The 26,841-nt window shown below is 52.1% G+C and overlaps 2 protein-coding genes across 4 annotated transcripts; one reads left to right on the top strand and one right to left on the bottom strand.

Moving 5' to 3' along the window:
• On the top strand, window positions 210–12,742 carry PEX6 (peroxisomal biogenesis factor 6). 3 transcript variants are annotated; one of them, XM_013977919.2, is made up of 18 exons: window positions 210–1,181; window positions 2,958–3,121; window positions 4,034–4,117; window positions 6,340–6,442; window positions 6,527–6,660; window positions 7,248–7,359; window positions 7,689–7,897; window positions 8,253–8,448; window positions 8,622–8,698; window positions 8,838–8,970; window positions 9,054–9,259; window positions 9,378–9,439; window positions 9,682–9,790; window positions 10,080–10,196; window positions 10,303–10,380; window positions 10,512–10,651; window positions 10,810–10,987; window positions 12,169–12,742. In XM_013977919.2, exons 1-17 carry the CDS (start codon window positions 300–302, stop codon window positions 10,944–10,946), a joined length of 2,943 nt encoding a protein of 980 aa, XP_013833373.1. In that variant the 5' UTR covers window positions 210–299; the 3' UTR covers window positions 10,947–10,987; window positions 12,169–12,742. The 3 variants fall into 3 exon arrangements, with proteins under 3 accessions (XP_013833373.1, XP_005666040.1, NP_001103896.1); XM_005665983.3 differs by lacking the exon at window positions 12,169–12,742 and adding an exon at window positions 11,174–11,384; NM_001110426.1 differs by lacking the exons at window positions 2,958–3,121; window positions 12,169–12,742 and adding an exon at window positions 2,644–2,774 and having other exon boundaries at window positions 238–1,181; window positions 10,810–11,392.
• GNMT (glycine N-methyltransferase) lies at window positions 11,376–14,235 on the bottom strand. Its single transcript, NM_001110419.2, is given in 6 exon segments — window positions 11,376–11,752; window positions 11,831–11,952; window positions 12,052–12,194; window positions 12,334–12,450; window positions 12,891–13,018; window positions 13,987–14,235. Coding segments are annotated over 6 exon segments (888 nt in total). The 5' UTR covers window positions 14,193–14,235; the 3' UTR covers window positions 11,376–11,580.

Raw genomic sequence — 26,841 nt, 5'->3', positions numbered from 1 at the left:
GGGTAATTGACAGGACGTTACTCCCCAAGCAGGCGTGGAAGGTAAATCCCTGTAAACACACCTCAAAGGGTGCGTGCGTAGACTACCCGACCACAATTACTGTGCTACTGCCATCAAGACATCAGCCAGACCAGCCCAAGGCACCACCCTCTCTGAGCAGCTCTAGCGCCCTACGCCTCGCCCACTTCCCTCGCGCCTCCCCTGACGGAAGCGGAAGCGGCGTGTGAGCTGCCCCGGCGTCCGGCTTCCCGGTTACGGAAGCTGCGCTCCGCCGTGGAGCTCTTTGGTCTCTTGTCACCATGGCACTGGCAGTCCTGCGGGTGCTGGAGCCCTTCCCGACCGAGGCACCCCCGTTGGCGGTGCTGCTGCCACCCGAGGGCCCCTGGCCTGCGGCGGGGCTGGGTCTGGTGCTGGCGCTGCGGCCTGCAGGGGAGAGCCCGGCAGGGCCCGCGCTGCTCGTGGCGGCCCTGGAGGGGCCAGGCACAGGCACCGAAGAGCAGGGGCCGGGCCCCCCGCAGCTGCTAGTTAGCCGCGCTCTGCTGCAGCTCCTGGCCCTGGGCTCCGGGGCCTGGGTGCGGGCGCGGCCGGTGCGGCGGCCCCCAGCGCTGGGCTGGGCGCTGCTTGGCACCTCGTCAGGGACTGGGCTCGGACCGAGAGTCGGGCCGTTGCTGGTGAGGCGCGGAGAGGCTCTGCCAGTGCCGGGACCGCGGGTGCTGGAGACGCGGCCGGCGTTGCAAGGGCTGCTGGGCCCAGGAACGCGGCTAGCTGTGACTGAGCTCCGTGGGCGGGCCAAACTGGGTCCAGAGACTGAGGACAGCAGCCGGCCCCCACCGCCACCCTTGGTGTCCTCCTTCGCGGCTTCTGGCACGGTCCGGCGACTCCGGGGAGTTCTGGGAGGGACTGGGAACTCGCTGGGGGTGAGCAGGAGTTGTCTCCGTAGCCTCGGCCTTTTCCAAGGCGAATGGGTATGGGTGACCCGGGTCGGAGAGTCATCGATCACTTCCCAGCCACACCTGGCCACGGTGCAGGTCCTAGAGCCTCGATGGGACCTCTCTGAAAGACTGGGACCTGTTTCTGGGCAGCTGGGAGAGCCCCTCGCTGACGGACTGGCCCTTGTGCCTGCCACTCTGGCTTTTAATCTCGGCTGTGATCCCCTGGAAGTGGGAGAGCTCAAAATTCAGGTAGGATACAGGACTGAAGTCAGGAATGCGTTCTCTTCTTTATCCCCCCCTTCTTTGTCTTTAGCTGAACTGGAAGACCAGAGCTATAGAATTTGGGTTCCTTACTCCCTAGATCTTGGACTTTCTGCTTAATGCCTCCTAGGCTTATGTATCCATTCTCTACAATTATGTTGGTGGTGTATGGGAAGAGCCTTCACTATTCCTGTGAAAGGTGAGAGTCACAGTCAAATTACAGATCGAATCAGTTTTTTTGTCCATTTGCTGCTGCGTGTCCAGTATTGTGCTGGGCAGTGTGGAGGATGCTACCTCAGTGCTTATCCTTGACTTCAAGTTCCTTCCTGGCCTTCTGGCCTCCTCTGTTAAGAGCCTACCTTCCTTTCCTTCAAGGCCCATCTAAAGATGCCACCTCCTTCTCAAAGCCTCGTATACTCTCACCACAACAAATTTAACATTACCTCTTCATTTTGTACCTTTCAGGGAGCATTTATTTTATTGTCTTCTTATAATCATGTAATCTGTCTAGTCCTCAATTTTATATTGTAAATTCCTTGAAGGAAAGGGCCCTTTATTATCTTTAGTGCTTAGTATTTCACTTTAATATTTTATGAAATATATCCAAGAGAAGTTTTTGCTTTCTGCCTTTAAGGAGCTTACTTTTAAGAAGATGGTTGTGTTGAGGGGGACAAATATAATCTAATGGTTTTTTGTTTTTTGGGGGTGTGTGTGTGTCTTTTTAGGCATATTGAATTTCGAAGGCCAGGGACTGAATCTGAGCTGCAGCTGTAGCAACACCAGATCCCTGAACTCATGCCTCTGCAGCGACCTGAGCCACTGCAGTTGGATTCTTAATCCACCACACCACAGTAGGAACTGTCTGATGTGTCATTAAGCACCTAGATTATGGTTTAGTCCTGCACAGTCCAGTAGGGAAGCCACTAGCCACTTGGTGGTTCTTTAAATCGGTTGAAACTAAATAAAGTTAAAAATTCAGTTCTGGAGTTCTCTTGTGGCACAGTGGGTTAAGGATCTGGCATTGTCACTGCAGTGGCTTGGGTCACTGCTGCAGCACGGGTTCAATCCCTGGCCCAGGAACTTCCACATGCTATCAGCATGCCCCCCCCCAATTCAGTTCTTCAGTTATTTTAGTCACATATCAAGTGCTCCATAACCACATGTAACTATAGAACATTTCTATCACTGTAGAAAGTTATGTTCGGAAGTGCCGGACCAGGCAGTTAGTGCTACGGAATGTCAAGAAGAGATAGAAGGTGTGCGTGAGTGCAGGTGCGGGTTTCCCTCAGAATGGAGGAAGACTACTGGAGCACCTCACACTGGCGCTCATTCAGCTGCCCCAACCCTTTCAGCTTCAGTCAGATCAGATCTGCTAAGTACAGCTTGGATTCAGAGTGTCCCCACTCATGTCCAATTAATATTCCCAGTGGCTGCCTGATGTCACTCAAAGGACTTGTGGGAATTAAAAGTCTTTACCATTTCACTGGCCCTGGGCCAGCATAAAGGCATCGCAGATTGGTTATCTTTGCTGGTGAACGTTTTGGAGCTGGAGTCAGAAATCTTCCTGGTGCTCATTAGAAGGTGAGGTTTCTGTTTTCTAAAGAAGATAAAGGTGTTCGGCTCTTCTGCTGTAGGTCCCCTCTCCCACAAGCCCTGTGGTTACGGGAAGTATAAAGGATGAAAGTAAAATACTGTTGCTAAGAGGCTGGGCAGAGCTTGACTACTTGGAAGGAGGTTATAAAGTGGTGGTTATTTCTCTAACAGAGGTACCTGGAGGGTTCTAGCACCCCTGAAAACAAAGGAAGCTGCTCAGTGCTGCCCGGGCCTCCGTTTGCCAAAGAATTACACATCGAAATCGTGTCCTCTCCTCACTACAGCACTAATACAAATTACGACCATGTTCTTTACCGGCATTTTCAGACACCCAGGTTAGCTGCTTCCCCCTTTCAGGAGGATGGCATCTCACCCTCATTGCTTTCCTCCTACCCCCAGCCTTGGGGTCAGGTACCATAGAGCCTCTGCTTGTATTTTATTTTTTTATTTTGGTATTTTTACATCTGCAGTATATGGAGGTTCCCAGGCCAGGGGTCAAATCGGAGCTGTAGCCCCCAGCCTATGCTACACCCATAGCTACACCAGATCCAAGCTGATCTGCAACCTACAGCACAGCTCATGGCAGTGACAGATGCTTAACCCACTCAGCACGGCCAGGAAGTGAACCTGTGTCATCATGGATACTAGTCAGATTGGTTTCTCCTGAGCCACGATGGGACCTCTTAGCCTCTGATTTTAAGAAAGCCACATTTTAAGGCAGTGTTGTGGCTAGAAGCCCAGCAGTGTGTCAAGCGGACAATAGAAAAGAAATCTGGACTACAAGCTGAATCCAGACATTCTAAACTGAGAAACCATAGTGGCTGAGTGGAAACAAATCTGACTAGCATCTATGAGGACTCAGGTTCGATCCCTGGCCTCACTCATTGGGTTAAGGATCTGGCATTGCTGTGGCTGTGGTGTAGGCTGGCAGCTGTAGCTCCAATTCTACCCTAGCCTGGGAACTTCCATATGCCGTGGGTACCTCCTTAAAAAGACAACAACAACCAAAAACCCTGAGAAAGCACCTGGCTTTGAGAAGGCCCCCAAAGAGCCGAGATGCTGCTTTGCCCCTCTCTGGTCTCTGTTCCCCTCTCTAGCCTCTCTGGCATTTCCCCAAGCTCATTCTAGTCAAACTTGTTCTCTGGGTGGGTATTAGGCCCCTAAGAAACTGCCTGCATATTGGGGATGGGCCAGGCCCATGTGCTTGCCTCCCATTGTGAGCTGATGGCGCCACTGCTGTGTTACAGGGCAGTCCAGGAAGGGGATGTTCTGTGCGTGCCAACAGTCGGGCAAGTAGAGATCCTGGAAGGAAGCCCAGAGAAACTGCCCAGGTATGCAGCCGCCTCCTCCCACCACTGGGGTTCCTGACCTGAGTGCAGGAGTCCTGCAGCCCCACTCCCCTCGGGGTGAATAACTTCGTGCATGAGAACATCTCGTTGTTGTCGTGTACACTTTTCTGGAGAGAAGGTACATACACCTTCTTCAGGTTCTCACATAGGCGTGTGAATGAGAAGGTTACAGCTGCTGCCTGCTGGCCGTGGGAGGTGTTTATCCTCAGAGGGTTTGGTGGTCCCAGGTAAAGTAAAGTGTTCAGAGTAGCTGAATGGCCTAGACCAAGGTAGGATTCCTTTCTTTCCATTCTCGGCTACTGTTTGGGCCAAGATTCGGCCCCACCTCCCAAGGACTCAGCGTGAAGAGACCCAGACCCTGATTTCTGCCCTAATGCATGGCGGGTGCACAGGCTGCTTTTCAGATGACCTGTGTCTGATTTGTCCTTGGTCAACATTCAGAGCTTCTCTCTGGCCAGGGCTCAATCTCTCCAATCTCAGGGCTGTGGTACCCACATGGAGGGCCTGGGAGTGCCCAGTGTAATCCCATTTGGTGTCCCAGGGAACCTCTTGAACCTTTCCCAAATCAACTTTACAACCAGAGCCTAGTGGAAAATCATGTCTCTCTCCCACATTATTTTCTTTACTTATTTATTATTTTTGGTCTTTTTGTCTCTTTAGGGCCTCACCCATGGCATATGGAGGTTCCCAGGCTAGGGGTCTAATCAGAGCTGTTGCCGCCAGCCCTTGCCAGAGCCACAGCAACACCAGATCTGAGCCATGTCTTTGACCTACACCACAGTTCACAGGAATGCCAGATCCTTAACCCACTGAGTGAGGCCAGGGATCGAACCTATGTCTTCACGAATACCAGTCAAGTTCATTATGGCTGAGCCATAGTGGGAACTCCCCCTCCTTTTTTTAATAATGAATAACAGTAGGACAGCTTTCTTTATGTCCTAGTTTTTACCGCAATCACTGCCTACCGTGATAGTTATCAGAGTTTCATAATTCTAACCTGCTATGCTTCCCCCTCCACCCCCCACCTCTATCCCCCGTTGCTGCCAGAGGGAGCAGCTCTGTGACTGTGGGACACCATGAGCAAAGGACTTTGCTCCCTGATTGGTTCTTCAGCCCAGGTTCTGTCATTGCTGTGCTGCCTGGAGATTAACGGGGAGGAGTACATCCTTTCTTTCTCTGGAAAATTGGACCAGTCACTGCTCTCTGCTACCTCCTCTCCCACCACCTTCTGCTCCCTTAGTAGGTTGAGTAACCCTCACTCGCTCTGACACTAGTCCTTGACCACACAGCCCCTGGTTATGGCTGGGAGCTTTCAGAAACTGCAAGTGCCTGAGCCCCACCCTGGAGCTATTGGAGCAGAATCAGGGTGGGGCTGGGACCTGTGCAGTCTCTTTTTAATTTTTTTTTCCAAAGGAGGGAAAATGTTAATTCTTAAATTGAGATATTATTCACATGGAATACAAGTCAGGCAGTTAAAGTGTACAGTTTGGTGGGTTTTAGTATATGTGCAGAGTTGTGCAGCCAACACCTCTGATTCCAGTCCAGAACATTTTCATCACCCCAAAAAGAAACCCCCACCCATTACCCTCCTTCCCCTCAGCTCCTGGCAGCCACTAATCTACTGATCAGAATTCATACAGTAGGTGAGAGATGTTGATTTTTTTAAAGTTTCGCAGATAATTCTAATGCTCAGCCAAAACGGAGAATCATTAATCCCTAAATGTCTTTATGAAGGAATCTGCCTATGAGTAGATTTTGTGGATTATTAAATAAGAGCCAAGGGGCTCTTTGCTCTGAGGTTCTGGGCGCCCTTGGTGGGTATGAATTTGAAGGAGAGACGGTGCTCCAAAGCCAGTGAAAACAGTCAGAGGGTCTGCTCGGTGCAGGGTGGCTCCTCCCACTGGAGTGGTGGGCAGGCCATTTACCTGGAGAAACACTCGCTCAGGTGACATTGCCATGAGGAAGGAGGAGGACAAGCCCAGCTCCTGCTCTCAAAACGCATGTGGTCCAGTCGGGGAGATGAGAATGACCACCCGCCCTCCCTTTGCCCCACGACCTGCCTCCTCCCATGTCTGGGGGCATTTCTTTGTGTTGCTTTTGTGTTTGTCCCTGCCGTGGACCTCTCATTGAGATGGCCACCTTGTCCTGGCGGCAGGGTGTATGTGGGCTCTGGATCTGGGCTTCACTGGGCGTCTTTCCTGCAGGTGGCGGGAGATGTTTTTTAAAGTGAAGAAAACAGTTGGGGAAGCTCCAGATGGGCCAGCCTGCGCCTACTTGGCTGCTGCCAGCCATACCTCCGTGTACTTGGTGAGGCCCCGGCAGTGGGGGTAGACCTGGAAAAGGAGCAGAAAGAACTTCTGGGAACCTAAAGCTTCCTCCCACCTCTCACAGGTGGGTTCTACCCTGAGCCTCGTTCCAGGGCTCCCCTCGGGGGAATCCACGCCCTGGAGCAGCTTGTCTCCTCCAGGCCTGGAGACCTTGGTGACCGAGCTCTGTGCTGCCCTGAAGCCGCGCCTCCAGCCAGGGTGAGTGAGGCCGCAGCAGTATGGTGTACGAAAAACCTGCTCAGAACATCCCTGGAGGGGCGGCAGGCCAGACAAGTAGTTCCTAATGCCCTGGCCGGAGTTGGATGGGGTGTACCTCCCTCAAACCGTTAGCCCCAGGCCACCAGCCTCTGTCCTGTCTGTAAGCAAGTCCCCAGGCTCCTTGCCTGGGATGACTTTCTTTGTCCTTCAGGGTCAGCTAATCTCCATCAGGCAGACCTGTCAGTAAGACCTCCATTCCCCCCGGGGGGCCCACGAGCCACCCTGGCCCTGAAAGACAGGTGCTCGGACTGCTGGCCTGAGTAGCCACAGATGCCTCCCTTGTTCCTCTTGATATCGTCCAACAAGGCAGAAGAGCCAAGGCTTTACTGACAAAAAAAAGGGAATTAGCATGGGCTCCTGGATGAGCTCCGTGCCCCCGCCAGAGTGCCACAGGTGGTGGGGGCATTGGGGCCTCCCAATTCAGCCACCTGCAGAGGGTGTCTGCTTTCTGGATGTGACTGTCCCTGTTTCTGGGGACCCACATGTGGGCCGAATGGAGGAAACAAAGGTCTCTTCTCTGGTCGCAGGGGTGCCCTGCTGACAGCACCTGGCAGTGTCCTTCTACGGGGCCCCCCGGGCAGTGGGAAAACCACCGCAGTGACTGCCGCCTGCGGCCGCCTTGGGCTCCACTTACTGAAGGTGAGAGGCCCTGGAGAGTAGACCCCAGCCTCAGTTCCTCCCCTGCGGATTCTCCCTCTGACCTCCGGCTACTAGCCTGGCCCCACCGCCTCAGCCCCCTGGGCCCGTGGGTCAGGCATAGTCCCATGATGCCGAGCTACTGAGGGAGGCTTTCCAGAAGGAGGGGGTTTCAAGGCTTTGCGGCCAGCCCAGCCAGTGTTACCTTCTTCCTCATCCCTGCCCTCCAAAAACAAAGACGGCCTGCACCTTCTTCTGACTCCCCGCCCCCGTTCTCCTGCCCCAGTCACCTCTGCCCCTTGCTCACAGGCCTATCGGGAACCCCTCCCCAGGTGCCCTGCTCCAGCCTCTGTGCAGACAGTAGCGGGGCTGTGGAGACAAAACTGCAGGCCGCTTTCTCCCGGGCCCGGCGCTGCCGGCCTGTGGTTCTGTTGCTGACAGCCGTGGACCTGCTGGGCCGGGACCGCGATGGGCTAGGTGAGGACGCCCGTGTGGTGGCCACACTGCGCCGCCTCCTCCTGGACGAAGACCCCCTCACCAGGTATGGTCTGGCCCTGGGCCTGTAAGGGGCTGGGGCCCAGCCCTCCCATTCTCTGCAGCCTTTGCCCTCTCCTCCCCACCCCGAGTGGCTTCTCAGACATCTGCTGCCCATCAGCCGCCCCTCCAGGCAGCCCGAGCTGAGGAGCGAGGGGGTGTCCAGGGGGAGGAGGACGCAGTTGCTGGCACTCCCTGTGGCCTCATTGTGCGCCCAGTGCTGGGGGAGGCTCCCATCCAGGAAACCTTGGGACGCTCATGTCCCTGTCCCATCCCAGCCCTCCTGCACCAGCCTCAGGACAAGGCAGTGCTCAGGGGCTGCGGCCACCTCCTTGCCCTCAGTGCCCACCCCCTGTCTGCAGCCACCCTCCCCTGATGGTTGTGGCCACCACGAGCCGGGCCCAGGACCTGCCTGCTGATGTGCAGACTGCGTTTCCTCATGAGCTGGAGGTGCCTGTGCTGTCAGAGGGGCAGCGGCTCAGCATCCTGCAGGCCCTCACTGCCCACCTCCCCCTGGGCCAAGAGGTGAACCTGGCACAGCTGGCACGACGGTGCGCGGTGAGTGCAAAGCCGGGCACGGGCCTCTCCTGCTCTGTGGGAGGACTCGGTCCCGCTGAGGGTGGAACACCCCGAGGCATCGGCATGGGGCCTCTGCCCCAGCTGGGGTACTGGCCCCCTAGGGTTCCCGCCTGCTGTGCCCTGATCACACGTCCTCTCCCATGGTTCCCTAGGGCTTTGTAGTGGGGGATCTCTACGCCCTTTTGACCCACAGCAGCCGGGCAGCCTGCACCAGGATCAAGAACTCGGGGTGAGGAAACGGCACAGGAGGGGAAGGCAGCAGGAGTGGGGGTGGGCAGGGGCTGGAGAGGAAGGGGTGGGGGGTGCCCTGCTGGGGAGGAGGCCCTAGGTCAGGTCCTCTAGAGGCCTCCCTGGGTCTTTCCTTGCAGTTGGGCAGGTGGCTTGAGTGAAGAGGACGAGGGGGAGCTGTGTGCTGCCGGTTTCCCTCTCCTGGCCGAGGACTTGGGGCAGGCGCTGGAGCAGCTGCAGTCAGCGCACTCTCAGGCCGTCGGAGCCCCCAAGGTAGACACTCCTGGTCCTTGGAGGTGAGACCGGCCCTCCCTCCACCAGCACGTGCCCCACCGTGCGCCCTTTCTGGGTCCTAGATCCCCTCGGTGTCCTGGCACGATGTGGGCGGGCTGCAGGAGGTGAAGAAGGAGATCCTGGAGACCATTCAGCTCCCTCTAGAGCACCCTGAGCTGCTGAGCCTGGGCCTGAGGCGCTCGGGCCTTCTGCTCCACGGGCCGCCCGGCACTGGCAAGACCCTCCTGGCCAAGGCAGTAGCCACCGAGTGCAGCCTCACCTTCCTCAGGTGGCGAACGGAACAGAGGGGGGGCTGCGGCCGACTGGGGAGCAGGAGGGCTTCGCCAGGAGGTGGGTTGTGTTTCTGTGTCTGAGTCTCCCCTTTCTCCATCCTCTCTCCCCATCAGCGTGAAGGGGCCCGAGCTCATCAACATGTACGTGGGCCAAAGTGAGGAGAATGTACGCGAAGGTGAGCAGTGGAGGCGGGGGCGGGGCCTCCAGCCCTGCCCTAACCCCAGGGCCCCTGTGCCACCCCACCCGCAGGCTGCTCCTGGTCGCTGCTAGCCTCCCTGTCCACAGGTCAGGTCTGCCCAGTGGGGCCTCCTGCCTGAAGTGCTTGTGGGGAATGGTCACACCTGGCTTTCCCTCCCCACTTCCTGACTTCCAAGCCTCCTGAGCTTCCCTGTCCTGTGGGCCCCTTTCTCTCCTCAGTGTTCGCCAGGGCCAGGGCCGCGGCCCCATGCATTATCTTCTTTGATGAACTCGACTCCTTGGCCCCAAGCCGGGGGCGAAGTGGAGACTCCGGAGGTGTGATGGACAGGTGGGGGTCTGAGCCAGAATGGAGTCTGGGCTCCAGGACAGACGGAGGCGAGACAGCTTGCACCAGTCTTTGCAGCCCAGAGAGTTCCTGCCCTTCCAGTTCTGCGATAGCATAACGGAAGCTAAAGGGGTCCTGGACCTGGGTGTGGGACACTGAGGAGAAGCGGGGGTACACGGGGCGTGGCCAAGCAGGGGACCCCTAGAGATGGCCTGCAAGGAGAGGCACCACAGGCAGGGCAGGGGCTGAAGCTGTGCTGAGTACTCGCCCGCCTTCACTTCCTCCCTTGCAGGGTGGTGTCCCAGCTCCTGGCCGAGCTGGATGGGCTTCACAGCACTCAGGATGTGTTTGTGATCGGAGCCACCAATAGACCAGACCTTCTGGACCCTGCCCTTCTGCGGCCTGGCAGGTGTGCACCCAGTATGTCTCACCTCCTCCAGGCCCCTTTGGGCCTGTCCCTTGAGCCCCATCCGGTGCTCTCTACCTGACGCTTCTGTCCACTTCCCTCCCTAAAGGTTTGACAAGCTGGTGTTTGTGGGAGCGAGCGAGGACCGTGCCTCCCAGCTCCGTGTTCTGAGCGCCATCACACGCAAGTATGCCCTGTGATAGGGAGACCCCCACAGGGCTTGGCCTCTGGTGGTTAGGGGAGAAGCTGGTCAGGGATGCCATCCAATGGAGCAGGGGATGCCAGTAAAACTCTTTCTTCTTGGTATTCCCCCAACAGATTCAGGCTAGAGCCCTCTGTGAGCCTGGTGGCCGTGTTGGACCACTGCCCACCCCAGCTGACAGGTGCAGACCTCTACTCCCTGTGCGCTGATGCCATGACAGCTGCCCTGAAACGCAGGGTTCGGGACCTGGAGGATGGTGAGCCCCTCACCAGGCCTGCTTCTGGATTTCAGAGGCGGGACGGTGGGCCACTGGGACTCGGGGCAAGAAAGTGCCTACCCAGGGCACTGCCCTGCTTGGGCTTAGGCCACAGCCTCTGTGACCCGGCTGGCCTCACCTCCCCGTGTCCCCCCCAGGCCTGGAGCCGGGGAGCTCAGCACTGCTGCTCACCATGGAGGACCTGCTGCAGGCCGCGGCCCGGCTGCAGCCCTCAGTCAGCGAGCACGAGCTGCTCCGCTACAAGCGCATCCAGCGCAAGTTTGCCGCCTGCTAGGAGCCTCCTGCCACCCGGGACCCTGCCCCCATGGGCTAAAGGTATCTAGGTAGCTCCTCAGAGACCTGAGAGAGAAAGGCTTTTTCTCAGGCTGCCGTCTGCCCACCCACTTGAACGTCCACCCACCCACTTGAACGCTGCCTGCCTGCCTACCTCTGGGAGATCCCCTGGGGGCCCCTGGGTGGGAGAGCTCGGGAGGCATCCTCTTCTACCTGTCTGCCCTCCAGGCCCATCGGCTCAGGAGGAGGGGCAAGGCCTGGAGCTCTGGGGACTGGGCCCTGAGGAAGCTCCATCTGTGGCCGAAAATAAACTGTGTGCTGCCCCCTGCTGGCAGCGTGGTCTGAGAGGTCCGCATGGGGAAGAGTAAACCCAGGGAGGGGCAGGGTGGGCACCTCGGGAACCTGATCCTTCTGACATAAACATGAGGTGTACAGGACCTGAAAAAAGCATAGACTATATTGTTTTCCTTTCCATCTGTTTGAACCCGAATCCCTGCCCCCAGCTGCAGCCCACCCCTTCCCACACCCCCGGATCTGCACTGGGGGTTGGGCTCCGTGTGGGGCTTCTGGTCCCCTCCTCCACAGACGGAGCCTGGCAGCGCCTGGGCAGAGGGCAGTGGGAGCTGAGGCCTCACTCAGTCCGTCTTCCTGAGCACGTGGATGAAATAGCAGGGAATGTAGGCCTGGCCCGGCTTGTAAGGCTTGAAATCTCCTAGGACACTGTGCTGGCACTTGCCCCCGAAGGCTGTTTGTAGCAGCTCCGTAAAGGATGCCAGACAGTGAGGGTAGTAGGAGAGCCGGAACTTACTGCAACAGAGCCCCCGACCAACCATCAGGACTGGTGTGTCAGCGCCCCCTGCCCAAGCCCCTGCCTCGCCAGTGTACCTCAAGCCAGGAGAACCTCTGTGGCCAGTCCCCGGCACCTGCACCGTGTAATCGAGGGTCACCATGTGAGCCTTGTTGTTCACTGTCAGCACAGATGTCGTGATGTCCTTGATCAGGTCACTCTGCAGGTGGGAGTGCCAGCTGTGTTAGCTTCTGCAACTCTGGTGGGGCCCAGAGAGCCCACCTCCCACTCTGGGCCCTCCCTCCCTCAGGGGCCCCACCTTATAGTAGATGTTCTTTCCTGGGGGTGCACAGCCTGTGCTGAGGATGTGGTCGTAGTTTCGATGATCAATGACCAGCAAGCCCCCTGACCGCACCATGCTTGTGATGTTTTTCAGGGCCAGCCGGTGCTCACTCTGGTCCCCTGAACTCCAGGAAGGGTAGAGAGGCTGCGTCTGCTCAGGGCCCGGGCACCAGTCTCCCTCCCATCTTTCTCCTTCCCCCTGCGTCTGGAAAGGGTATGGTTCAAAGCAGGGTCTACGCCCAAGGCCACACCCTCTCACCTCTGCAGTCTGGCAAGTGGGCAAAACTGTTTCCAAGGCAGATGACAGCATCGAAGCCACCCATTGGTGACTTGGGCACATCTTTGTCTAGAGTCATCCAGTTGGCTTCTTCAATGACTGGGGGCCAGGAAAGGGAAGAGGGAACAGGCTGGTACCACAGTACAAGCAGCACCCGTGTCCACCAAGTGCAGTCTTGCCTCTCTTTCCCCTTCTAGATACACACAGGGCCTCCCCAGGGGAGGGGATCCCGAGGGAGGGGATCATCATGGACATGGAGGGTGAAGGAGAAGAGGGGTCAGGGGAATAGGAAGCTGTGGTGGGGAAGGAGGGCCCTGTGCTTATGGGTTTCTTTTGGGGGAGAAGGATAAGATACTATAAAGGTAATTAAAACTAGCATAGTCAATACCTCGTTCTTGTGCCTAAGCCTCCCTTTTTAGGGATTTTACTGTCCCCCTTGAGGAAAACAAAACCCCCCACCACAGGAGCTAAAGGAGCCAGAGCAGAGAGAACAGTGTCCTTGGTGGCTGGGCCGAGGGGACCTGGCTGGAGCTGCCTACCCCACTTGTCGAAAGCAGGCTCATGCCGCCGGTTCCAGCGCTCTTTAAGTGCATACTTGAGCATCTTGTCACTGGCATCCACACTTGTCACACTGAAGCCTTCTTCCACTAGCATGATGGAGTCCACCCTGGGCAGGACCAGAATCCCAACAGGCAGAGAGGGGTGGTCAGGGAAGGCAAGGAGGAGGCCCTGTGCCGGACACTTCTGTCTCCTCAGGTCCTCAGAGTCCATTTTTCTGCCTGTCCCCAGGCTCTCTCCACTGACCTCAGTGACCTGGCATATCTGATTCTCATCATCAGGTAGCACCCTTTTTGTGTTTTAGCACCTATTCCAAGTCAGGCATTCTACAAATGCACATGAATCCTCATTGCAGTCCGGTAAGGTAGATGGTCTTATCCCCATTCGAGAGATGGGGCAAGCTGAGGCTTCTGGATGTTAAGTAACTTGAGCACAGGAGGCAGTGTAACATGGGGGTTTAGAGCACAGGCCAGACCCTAACCCATCTGGGTTTGCATCTCCTCTCCACCTTTATCTCTCTGAGGCCAAATTCCTACAACGGTAAACAGCTATCACTACCCACCTCATGGGGTTTTGTGAGGATTTTAAAACCTCATGTATCAAAAGCACCTGGTACAGTGCTTTGGCAGGGGCACATGTTAAACAAGCGTTAACTGTTAACGCTGCCGGAGGCCATCATACCGGGGAATGACCCTGGAATGACCCTGGAGCCGGGTTCCAAGCCCCAAAGCCTGGGTCCTTGCGCCGCCCCAGCGAGATCGCCTTCTCCACCCACAGTGCCCACACCCTCGCTCTCACCCTGGGTCTCCTCGGCCCCCTCCTGCCGTCGGCCTCGCCCTGCTCCTCGTTCTGCCTGGGTAAACACTCATTCCTGGCCCCTGGCGTCGCGCCCCTGCCTGGCTCTAGGTCGGCAGCGGCGGAGGAGGCTGCCCGACGTGCCCCGCTGTGGTACTGCGGTCGGGCGACCCCGGCCGGAGCAGACCCCGTCCCCCGTCGCCTGTGTCCTCCCGGCTCCTCTTTCCCCCTGGCCCCCGGATGCCTGCTCATCCCAGGTCCCTGGCTTCCGTCCGGGCTCACCCGGTACCACAGGCCACGTCGAGGACTCGCTGGCAGCCGTGCTGTCGCAGCAGTCCGAGCAGCCAAGCCTTGTACTCAGCCGTGCGGCTGCGGGTGTCTCCGATGTACAGCTGCCACACGCGCGCCGCCTCTCCGTCCGCGTACTGGTCCGGGAGCCCTTCAGCCGCCACCCCCAGGGAGCGGGTCCGGTACACGCTGTCCACCATCCTGCGAGGCGCCTGGCTCCGCAGCCACCCGCTCTGCATTTATAATACGCCCCTGCCGGCGGCCCCACCTGCCCAATGGGAGGTGAGAGCGGGGACACGCCCCTGCTGGGCCCTGGGCCCGCAGCCGCGGCTGCCCGGGTAGGCACGCTGGGAGGGCGCTGCCTGGCAATCCTAGACCAGCCCTTCCCGCCTGCCTGAGGATCCTGCCCTGTGGATGATCCCTCGGCGCAAAAGGACCTTCCCAACCCCTGCCCACTTAAGCCAGGTCCCAGGGGAACCTAGGAGGGGTCAGAAGGGGGAGCTGGGGAGTTCCCGTCGTGGCGCAGTGGTTAATGAATCCGACTAGGAACCATGAGGTTGCGGGTTAGGTCCCTGCCCTTGCTCAGTGGGTTGAAGATCCGGCGTTGCCGTGAGCTGTGGTGTAGGTTGCAGACACGGCTTGGATCCCGCGTGGCTGTGGCTCTGGCGTAGGCCTGTGGCTACAGCTCTGATTCGACCCCTAGCCTGGGAACCTCCATAAGCCGCGGGAGCGGCCCAAGAAATAGCAAAAAGACAAAAACAAAAACAAAAACAAAAAACAGAAGCGGGAGCTGGAAAGAAACTTCACAGTCCACAATGAGTGCCCAGGGCAAAACCGTCCCTACTGGGGGGGGAGGTGGGGAGGTAGGGTGGGGGTTATTAGCATATATAAAGAAGGGCTGCCCCGCCCAAAGAGGGCCTGGTCAGCCAGCGAAGGGAGGGATGGGAGTATCTGGGGATGATGCTGGCTTGGCCATCCAAGTCTAGGAGCAGTTCTGGCCCAAGGGGTCATCCCACCCATCTGGGGGCAGGTGCTCCTCTGTCCTGTAGCTGATGCATCAAGCTTTTCCCTGAGCCACTTGAGATGGAGTCTGATTCCAGTTCCTCTCTAACCAAGCACCCCACTAATGGCTGCTTTCCACAGAGGTGCCCACAGACTGGGCAGTCCAGAGTGAGGGGTGGAAGTGCTTGCTCTTGCTCTTATATCGCTCATTATCACCTCATAAATTGGTCATTTGGTTTGGTTAGTGTCAGCCACCCTCCTCCCCAAAACAGGTCTCTTCCTGGACAAGACCCTGGACTGAGATTCAGGAAGGTGGTGCCACCCAGGGAAGCCCAAGACAGCAAGAACAGCCTTCCTCACCTATCTTTTGGCTTCAGAAAGTGCCGAGGTATGGAATTTAGAACAAAGGAACCTCCCATCCGCTGCCCCTTTTACCATCAATAGAATCCTGGAGCTGGGGAAACCCCAAAGATAGGTCATCATTCTTATCTTTCTATTTTTTAGCACCTAGGCCCCTCAGATGGGTCAGCCCATGCCCCAGTAGTGGAGTCTTGTGCTCACACTGGCCCTACAGACAGGTCTTTGGCAGCAGGCTGAGAAAGACACTGTTGTGGGGAGTTTACAGTATGATTTTTTTTTTTTTTTTAGGTTGCTGGCATGAGGAAGTTCCAGGGTCAAGGGATCAAACACACACAATAGCTATAACCAGAGCCACAGCAGTGACAACAACAGATCATTAATCTGCTGAGCCACGAGAGAAGTCTTGATTTTTTTTTTTTTTTTTTTTTTTTTGGCTATTTCTTGGGCTGCTCCCAAGGCATATGGAGGTTCCCAGGCTAGGGGTTGAATCGGAGCCGTGGCCACCAGCCTACGCCAGAGCCACAGCAACGCAGGATCCGAGCCGCGTCTGCAACCTACACCACAGCTCACGGCAACGCCGGATCGTTAACCCACTGAGCAAGGGCAGGGACCAAACCCGCAACCTCATGGTTCCTAGTCGGATTCATTAACCACTGCGCCACGATGGGAACTCCTGATTTTTTTTTAAATAATAGGAATGCTAAGGATAAATTTAGATTAAAAAAATCATAAAGTCTTTTTAATTTTTTTTTCTTTTTTTTTTTTTTTTAGGGCTGCACCTGTGGCATATGGAAGTTCCCAGGCTAGGGGTCCAATTGGAGCCACAGCTGCCTGCCTACACCACAGCCACAGCAATGCAGGATCTGAGCTGCATCTACAACCTACACCACAGCTCACAGCAACGCTGGATCCTTCCCACTGAGCGAGGCCGGGGATCAAATCCACATCCTTATGGATCCTAGTCAGGTTTGTTAACAGCTGAGCCACGATGGGAACTCCATCTGTAATATTTTTTAATTACCACCAAAATGTACCAAGTAACTGCAGTTTTTTCTTGTTTCTGTCCTCTGCACACTGAAATGTATCAGAATTACCTTTCATTTCACTTAATTAGTCCCTGTGACTTTTATTTTGTCTATTTATCTATCTGTCTTATCTATCTATCTATCTATCTATCTATCTATCTATCTATCTATCTATTTATCTATCTATCTATCTGTTTTTACTTTTTAGGGCTGCAACTGCAGCATATGGAAATTCCCAGGCTAGGGGCGTATCTGAGCTGCAGCCGCCGGCCTACACCACAGCTGCAGCAACACGGGATCCCAGCCTTGTCTGTAACCTACGCTGCAGCTTTCAGCAACACAGGATCCTTAACCCACCGAATGAGGCCAGGGATCCAACCTATGTCCTCATGGATGCTAGTCAGATTCGTTTGTGCTGAGCCATGACAGGAACTCTCCATGAATTTTATTTTATTTTTATTTTTTATTTTTTGTCTTTTCTAGGGCTGCACCTGCAGCACATGGAGACTCCCAGGCTAGAGGTCTAATCTAGCCAGAGCCACAGCAACATGAGATCCAAGCTGCATCTGAAACCTACACCGAAGCTCATGGCAATGCTTAACCCACTGAACGAGGCCAGGGATTGAACCCGCAACCTCAGGATTCCTAGTCGGGTTCATTAACCACTGAGCCACAACAGGAACTCCTCTCCTGTGAATTTTAGATAAGCTAAATTTGAGGCCTTGAGCCATGGAGGAGAAGGTCACAGAATATAAGTCAATTTACAGTTTGACTTAGCTGAAAATATGAATTGGTGATATTGGAGTCCTCGCTGTGACATAGTAGGTTAAAATGACCTGGCATTGCCACAGTTGCAGCTTAGGTGGCAGCTGCGGCTCAGATTCCATCTTTGGCCCAGGAACTGCCATATGCCACAGGTGTAGCCATTCAAAAAAATAAGAAGAAGAAGAAGAAAGAAAGAAAAACTAGGAGTTCCCATCGTGGCGCAGTGGTTAATGAATCCAACTAGGAACCATGAGGTTGCAGGTTTGATCCCTGGCTTGCTCAGTGGGTTAAGCATCCGGCGTTGCCATGAGCTGTGGTGTAAGTTGCGGGTGCGGCTCGGATCCCGCGTTGCTGTGGCTGTGGTGTAGGCCAGTGGCTACAGCTCTGATTAGACCCCTAGCCTGGGAACCTCCATATGCTGCAGGAAGCAGCCCTAGAAAAAGGCAAAAAGACAAAAAAAAAAAAAAAAAAAAAAAGAAAGACTAAATTCTTCATCCTTAAATCTACTATATGTTTGCAAAGAGATTTTAGCTTGGGAATATGGCTGCAACTGGACAAGCTCCAAGGCTATTCTTATTTGAGGACCCATTAAAAATCTTAGAATTGTGAATTATATGTATAAACAGTAACTACAAATGGAGGACGTTCTAGCTATTTTTGTTTTGATTCAGATCAGATAGAAATTAATTGTTCAGAGGAAGGATGCCAATTTCCAAACTCTAATCCAAGCCACTGAAAAAAAGATTCTTCTCTGCTAACCATCTACCCAGATTGAACACAGGGGACACTATGGGAGGGACAGAAAGCCTCCCATCCATATGAACTCTGCTAGTGGATTTATCACAATGGATCCTTTTTTTAGCCTTTCCAATACCTGATATAAAACAATCTGGTTTTTTGTTTGTTTTGTTTTTCACTTTTTTAAACTTTTTTTCCTCTTTCTCTTTTGGCCATACCAGCAGTATGCAGAAGTTCCTGGGTCAGGGACTGAACCTATGCCACAGCAAAGACAATGCTAAATCCTTAGCCAGTAGGCCACCAGGGAACTCCTCAATCTGCTTGAATAAAGTCCCATCAAGTGAGTGTGAAATTCATTCCTATATTGGTGGGTTGTAACACTAAATAACAGTAGATACATTACTATTAAGCTTAGTACATCTATGAGAATTCCACCAATGTGTTCCAGTTAGATCCCTTCTGTATACACTGACTTCACTGAGCTCTTTTTCCCCATAAAAATAACATACTCTGAGCCCTGGTAACAACCTATAAGCACTGCTCATTGAAACAGGTGACCTGGCACACATCTTGATGCGATTAAGAGTAACATACCAAGGAGTTCCCGTCCTGGCGCAGTGGTTAACGAATCCGACTAGGAACCATGAGGTTGCGGGTTTGGTCCCTGCCCTTGCTCAGTGGGTTAACGATCCGGCGTTGCCATGAGCTGTGGTGTAGGTCGCAGACGCGGCTCGGATCCTGTGTTGCTGTGCCTCTGGCGTAGGCCGGTGGCTACGGCTCCGATTCAACCCCTAGCCTGGGAACCTCCATATGCCGCGGGAGCGGCCCAAGAAATAGCAACAACAACAAAAGACAAAAAGACCAAAAAAAAAAAAAAAAAAAAAAAAGAGTAACATACCAAGACCACTTTGGTGAGTAATTCCTTACCGAATAACTTCCGGCTTTTAATCTTTTTTATTTTTTGTCTTTTTAGGGCTGCACCCATGGCATATGGAGGTTCCCAGGCTAGGGGTCGATTCGGAGCTGTAGCCACTAGCCTAGGCCACAGCCACAGCAACATGAGATTCAAGGTGTGCCTGCAACCTGCACCACAGCTCATGGCAATGCCAGATCCTTAACCCACTGATGGAGGCTGGGGATCGAACCTACATCCTCCTGGATACTAGTCGGATTCATTTCTGGTGAGCCACAATGGGAACTCCACATCTGGCTTTTTGATTGTCTTGTTTTGGTTTTTTTGGACAGAAAGCTTTTTCTGTTTGCTTTTTTTTTTTTTTTTCCCCCCCCGGCTGCATGTACAGCATATGGAAGTTTCTAGGCCAGGGATTGAATCTGAGCCACAGCTTCAGCCTATGCCACAGCTTCAGCAGCACCAGATCCTTAACCCATTGCACCACAGTGGGAACTCCAAATCTTTTCTATTTTAGAAAAATTGCTGAACTCTCCCAACTTGATGTTCAGCAACACCTCCCCAAAGAGAATAACTATTTTAGTGGAAATTGAAGTTTTATTGGCCTGTAAAACCTTAATAGATGGAGAGTACACTTTTAAAGACAGAATGAGTAAAATTGGATTCCTCTTAAAGAAATTGTAAAGAGGAGCCAGCACTTGAGGGCAGCGTTAAAGGTCAAGCTGCTGTTAAGCCAAACACTGTACTTTGAAAAGGGAGAAAGACCTGAAGGTTACCTCACTCCTAACTGCATGGCCAATGCTGAACTCTGAAGACATAAATAGGAGTTCCTGTTGTGCCGCGGTGGAAATGGATCTGACTAGGAACCATGAGGTTGTAGGTTTGGTCCCTGGCCTCACTCAGTGGGTTAAGGATCTGGCGTTGCCGTGAGCTGTGGTGTAGGTCACAGACGTGGCTCGGATCCTGTGTTGCTGTGGCTGTGGAGTAGGCCGGCAACTGTAGCTCCGATTTGACCCCTAGCCTGGGAACCTCCATGTGCCGTGGGTTTGGGCCTAGGGAGCAAAAAAAAAAAAAAAAGACATAAATAGACTAGTGGACAGCAGCTGGCCTTCCTTCTAGAAGAGAGCCATGTGAGGGGAGGATGGTGGGCGAGCCAACCAGCGTGGCTGCAGTGTTCTCTGGCACTGAGGCTGTGCCCAGGGCGCTGAAGCCATTCCACCTGGGCGTGTAACCTTGTTGGGCTGCTTCCTAAATGTGTGACCTTGGGCAAGTTATTTAACCTTTCTCTTCTCCGTTCATTCCACCGATTATTTATTTTTTTATTTATTGTCTTTTTAGGGCTGCACCCATGACATATGGAGGTTCCCAGGCTAGGGGTCTAATTGGAGCTGTAGCCGCCGGCCTACACCACAGCCACAGCAACACGGGATCCGAGCCGAGACTGAGACCTACACCACAGTTCACGGCAACGCCAGATCCTTAACGCACTGAGCAAGGCCAGGGATCAAACCCGCAACCTCATGGTTCCTAGTCGGAGTCGTTAACCACTGCGCCACGATAGGAACTCCTCCACAGATATTTATTAAGCAACTAATTTGTGCCAGGTACTGTATTAAGTGCTAGGGATACAGCAGTGAACAAAATAGATAAAAATCCCCATTCTTTTTGTAGAGTGTGTATAGGGTATTTCTGGGGGTGGTGGTAATAATGTTTCGTGATCTGCATGCTGGGGACTTCAGTTTTTTAAAATCTACTGAGCCGTGGGCTGTGGTGTAGATCACAGACATGGCTTGGATAAGGCATTGCTGTGGCAATGGTGTAGGCTGGTAGCTCCAGTACAACCCCTCGCCTGGGAAATTTCATATGCTGGGGGTACAGCCCTAAAAAGAAGAAAAATTCATTGATCTATACACTTATAGTATTTGTAATTTTCTGTATGTGTGTTTTCTTTTGATGACGTGTTTAAAAATCCGTGGCTCAGGAGTTCTCTTGTGGTACAGTGGGATAAGGATCTGGCATTGTCACTGTAATGGCTTAGGTTGCAGCTATGGCCCAAGTTCAATCCCTAGCCCAAGAACTTCTGCATGCCACGAGCGCAGCCAAAAAATTATATATGTATATATCCATGGGGAGTTCCTGCATGGCACAGTGGGTTAATGATCTGGCTTGTCTCTGTTGCAATGCCAGTTTGATGCCCAGCCCTGCACAGGGGTGTCGGTCACACCCTTGAATTAATCCCTGGCCTGGGAACTTCCATATACTGTGGGTGCAGCCAGGAAAAAAAAAAATCCAGGAGTTCCCATCGTGGCTCAGTGGTAATGAACCTAACTATTATCCATGAGGACGCAGGTTCGATCCCTGGCCTCCCTCAGTGGGTTAAGGATCTGGCTGCTGATCAGTTGCCATGAACTGTGGTATAGTTTGCAGATGAGGCTGAATCCCACATTGCTGTGGCATAGGCTGGCAGCTACAGATCCGATTTAACCCCTAGCCTGGGAACTTCCATTTGCTGTAGGTGTGGCCCTAAAAAAGACAAAAAAAAAAAAAAAAAAGAAGAAAAGAAAAAATCCATGGCATATACAAAATTGATCGGTAACAAGGATATACTATATAGCTCAAGGAAATCTATTCAATACTCTGTGATGGCGTATATGGGGAAAGAATCTGAAAAAATAGATATATACCTATATACATGGCTGATTCATTTTGCTATACACGTGAAACTAACACAACATTTTATACTCCAATAACATTTAAAAAATAAATAGGGAATTCCCGTTGTGGCCCAGAAGAAACAAATCTGACTAGGAACCATAAGGTTGCGGGTTCGATCTCTGGCCTCGCTCAGTGGGTTAAGGATCTGGTGTTGCTGTGAGCTGTGGTGTAGGTCTCAGACTCGGCTTGGATCTGGTGTTGCTGTGGTGTAGGCCGGCAGCTACAGCTCTAATTGGACCCCTAGCCTTGGAACCTCCATATGCCCTGGGTATGGCCCTAAAAAGCAAAAAAAAACCCCCAAACAAACAAAAAAACCAAACCAAATAGGGACTTCCCACTGTGGAGCAGTGAAAATGAATACAAATATTGCCCCTGAAGATATGGGCTCGATCCCTGGCTTTGCTCAATGGGTCGGCGATTCAGTGTTGCTGTGAGCTTCGGTACAGGACACAGACGTGGCTCAGATCCTCTGTTGCTGTGGCTGTGGTGTAGGCCGGCAGCTGTAGCTCTGATTCAGCCCCTAGCCTGGGAACTTCCATATGTCGTGGGTGTGGCCCAAAAAAAGCAATAAATAAATTAATTAAAAATTTTTTAAAAATCCATAGCTGTTAAATGAGTTGTTTATGCAGAGCTGTGCCTGCCACATAGTAATATTCACTCAGCAAGTTTTGTTTATTAAAATATAGTTTATTTACAATCTGTCAATTTCTGCTGTACAGCAAAGTGAGCCAGTCATACATATATATATATATATATGTACATATGTGTATATACACACATTCCCTTTCTTGTTATCTTTCATGGTTTATCCCAAGAGACTAGATATAGTTCCCTGTGCTGTACGATGGGACCTCATTGCTTATCCATTCTAAATGTAATAGTTTGCATCTACTAATCCCAAACTCCCCATCCATCCTACTCCCTCCCCCTCTGCCCCCACTTGGCAACCACAAATCTCTTCTCCTCGTCTGTGAGTCTATTTCTGTTTTGTAGATGGGTTCATTTGTGCCATATATTAGATTCCACATATAAGTGATATCATATGGTATTTGTCCTTCTCTTTCTGACTTACTGCATTTAGTATGATAATCTCTAGTTGCATCCATGTTGCTGCAGATGGCATTATTTTGTGTTTTTTTATGGCTGAGTAGCATTCCATTGTATATATGTACCACATCTTCTTAATCCATTCATTTGCTGAGGGACATTTAGGTTATTTCCATGTCTTGGCTATTGGAAATAGTATTTCAATGAACATGGGGTGCATTTATCTTTTTGAATTGTAGTTTTGTCCAGATATATGCCCAGGAGTAGGATTGCTGGATCATATTGTAACCCTATCCTTAGTTTTCTGAGAAATCTCCATACTATTCTCCACAGTGGCTGCACCAATTTACATTCCTACCAACAGTGCAGGAAGGCTCCCTTTTCTCCATACCCTCTCCAGCATTTGATATTTGAGACGTATTAATGATGGCTGTTCTGACTGGTATGAAGAGGTGTCTCATTGTAGTTTTGATTTGCATCTCTCTAATAGAAAGTGATGTTGAGCATATTTTCATGTGCTATTTGTATTTCTTCTTTGGAGAAATGTCTATTTAGGTCTTCTGCTCATTTTTTGACTGGGTTATTTTGTTGTTGTTGTTGAGTTGTTTGTATATTTTGGAGATTAAGCCCTTGTCAGTTGCATCACTTGCAACTATTTTCTCTCATCCTGTAGATTGTCTTTCCATGTTTTTTATGGTTTCCTTTGCTGTGCAAAAGCTTGTAAGTTTGATTAGGTCCCATTTGTTTATTTTTGTTTTTATTTCTACTGCCTTGGGAGACTGACCTCAGAAAACATTTGTAAGGTTGACGTCAGAGAATGTTTTGCCTATGTTCTCTTCTACGAGTTTTATGATGTCATGTCTTATGTTTAAGTTCAGTGAAACTTCTTAATAGTGCAAACCAGGTCACCAGGAGATGTTGGAGAGGGATTCAGCAGGCTCTGCCGCTAGGAATAGTACACGGAGTCCTTCCATAAACCAGTTAGGCATGGACCATGCATCTATCACAAAGAAATGTGTGTTTCCTTCAAGATCAAAAATTACGAAGAGGAGTTCCTGTTGTGTCACAGTGGAAACGAATCCTACTAGGAACCATGAGGTTGTGGGTTCCATTCCTGGCCTTGAACAGTGGGTTAAGGATCTAGCATTGCTAGAGCTGTGGTGTAGGTCACTGACGTGGCTTGGATCCTATGTTGCTGTGGCTGTGGTGTGGGCCGGCAGCTGTAACTCTGATTCGACCCCTAGCCTGGGAACCTCCATATGCCGCAAGTGTGGCCCTAAAAAGAAAAAAAAAAATTATGAAGAGGAATTTTTTTTCATACTTGTAAACTAAACTGATTGAGGGCTGCTGTGAACATGTAGACAGATGGTGCATTGCACAAAGTCTTCATATTTAAAGGGCTTCCATTCAAATTGCAATCCTCATGGACTTGTACATTTATTATCATTTTATACAGGAATTCTGGCAGTCAAATGTTGCTTTTTTCCTTTTAGGAATGCATCTGCAGCATGTGAAGTTCCCAGGCCAGGGGTTGAATCTGAGCTGCAGCTGCTGGCCTACACCACAGCCACCGCAATGCCAGATCTGAGCCTCATCTTCAAACTACACCACGGCTCATGGCAACGCTAGAACCTTAACCCACTGGATGGGGCCAGGGATCGAACCTCATGGATGCTAGTCAGGTTCGTTAACCACTGAGCCATGAGGGGAACTCCTCAAGTGTCTATTCTAACAAAACTTTTACTCAATTTTCTGACAGATAGGAGTCAAAGGTGTGAAAAGCACTACTTTCTAACTTGCAAATGTTAGATGTTGCATGAAAATACCACCCAGGAACTTGGAAATAAAGAGAGAAGCCTGCCTCCTAGAAGTTGTGCCTTAAAGTGAATATGCAGAGACCCTGATGTAGCCACTTTTGACTGTCATTGAACTGGAACAAGCTGGCTTTGTGGTTTGTCCATCAGCCTTTGTGGTTCTCAATGATGAAATTCTCCTACAGAGACAGATCCTCTCTGGGGTTCTGACAATCCGTGTTTCTGAGGACAGGTCTTCCTTTTGGTGTGGCTTCAATGAGGTCTTGACTCCTTTTATTTATTTATTTATGTATTTATGTATTTATTTATTTATTGTCTTTTTAGGGCCCCACCCCAGCATATAGAGGTTCCCAGGCTAAGGGTCGAATCAGAGCTGTAGCCACCAACCTACACCACAGCCACAGCAATGCTGGATCAGAGCCTCATCTGCACACTACAGCACAGCTCACAGCCATGCCAGATCTTTAACCCACTGAGCAAGGCCAGGGATTGGACCTGAATCTTCATGGATATTAGTCGGATTAAATTCCGCTGCACCACAATGGGAACTTCCCTTTCCCCATTTTATTTTATTTTTATTTTTTTTAATTTCTTATTTTTATTTTTTGCCATTTCTTGGGCCACTCCCGCAGCATATGGAGGTTCCCAGGCTAGGGGTCGAATCGGAGCTGTAGCTGCTGGCATATGCCAGAGCCACAGCAACGTGGGATCTGAGCTGCATCTGCAACCTACACCACAGCCCATGGCAATGCTGGATCCTTAACCCACTGAGCAAGGCCAGGGATTGAACCCTCAACCTCATGGCTCCTAGGTGGATTCATTAACCACTAAGCCATGTCGAGAAATCCCCTTTCCCCATTTTAGCATGACACCCACATTTCTCCTGAAGTGGCCTCATCTTTTTTTTTTTTTTTTGGCCTTTTTTTTTTTATTTTTAGGGCTGCACCCATAGCATATGGAGGTTCCCAGGCTAGAGGTCTAATTGGAGCTATAGCTGCTGGCTTATGCCAGAGCCACAGCAACACAAGATCTGAGCCATGTCTGTGACCTACACTACAGCTCACGGCAACACCAGATCCTTAACCCACTGAGTGAAGCCAGGGATTGAACTTGCAACCTCATGGTTCCTAGTTGGATTTGTTTCCACTGCTCCATCACGGGGACTCCAAGAGGCCTCATCTTAAGATCCATGGAGACTCCTAGATCCCCAACCCAGCAAGTCTGAGAGGGTCTCCAGTCATCTGTAAGTTTAACAACCATCCAGGTGACTCTCATGTCCAGGTGAGCATATCAAACCCTGTTCTAATTGACTTTCTTTTCTTTCTTTTTTCTTCTGGCCGCACCTGTGGCCTATGGAGGTTCCCCGGCCAGAGAGCAAATTGTGGCTACAGCTGTGACCTCTGCCACACCTGCAGCAATGCCAGATCCTTAACTCACTGCACCACAGTGGGAACTCCTAATCAGGTTTTTATTTATTTTATTTTTTTATTTTTGGTCTTTTTTCCTTTTCTAGGGCTGCTCCCGCAGCATATGGAGGTTTCCAAGCTAGGGGTCTAATCGGAGCTGTAGCCCTGGCCTACGCCAGCACCAGAGCAATGCAGGATCCAAGCCAAATCTCTGACCTACACCACAGCTCACCGCAATGCCGAATCCTTAACCCACTGAGCAAGGCCAGGGATCAAACCTGCAACCTCATGGTTCCTAGTCAGATTTGTTAACCACTGTGCCACAACGGGAACTCCCTAATCAGGGTTTTTTTTTTTTTAATATTTATTTATTTATTTATTTTTTGTCTTTTTGCTATTTCTTTGGGCCACTCCCGCGGCTTATGGAGGTTCCCAGGCTAGGGGTCGAATCGGAGCCGTAGCCACCGGCCTATGCCAGAGCCACAGCAACGTGGGATCCGAGCCGCGTCTGCAACCTACACCACAGGTCATGGCAACCCCAGATCGTTAACCCACTAAGCAAGGGTAGGGATCGAACCTGCAACCTCATGGTTCCTAGTCGGATTCGTTAACCACTGCGCCACGACGGGAACTCCCTAATCAAGTTTTTAATGGTACTGAAATCAGGTTCACTAGAGCTCTGCCAGAACCCTCACCTCATGGAGGGAAGGGGTGTGAGAAAGTGGGAGTTAACACCCAAGTTCAAAAACACTTGTATGTGTGCTGGGGAGAGGAAAAGATAAACCTGGGAAGCCAGATGCTGTTTTCTTCCTTTTCTGGGCTGGGCCAGGGAGAAGTTGCCTGCGGGGTGGGTGGGTGGGTGGAGAGCTAGTGATCAGGCAAGAAGCCCGGCCGGGGGGGGTGGCAGGAGAGAGGGTGCTCATCAATGCAGCAGCCACAGGTCAAAGAGCAGTCACAGTGCTGCCCGCCCTCTGGACTGGGCCAAGGTCTGGGATTGGGTCCCTGGGCCAACACCCCAACAAGGGGATGGGTATTTGTCCCATCCTATTCTAAGGACAATGAAGTTC

This window comes from Sus scrofa, chromosome 7 (genome assembly GCF_000003025.6).
Source record: "Sus scrofa isolate TJ Tabasco breed Duroc chromosome 7, Sscrofa11.1, whole genome shotgun sequence".
In the NCBI taxonomy this organism is placed as follows: domain Eukaryota; kingdom Metazoa; phylum Chordata; class Mammalia; order Artiodactyla; family Suidae; genus Sus; species Sus scrofa.
This window is presented reverse-complemented; position numbering and strand designations above follow the sequence as displayed.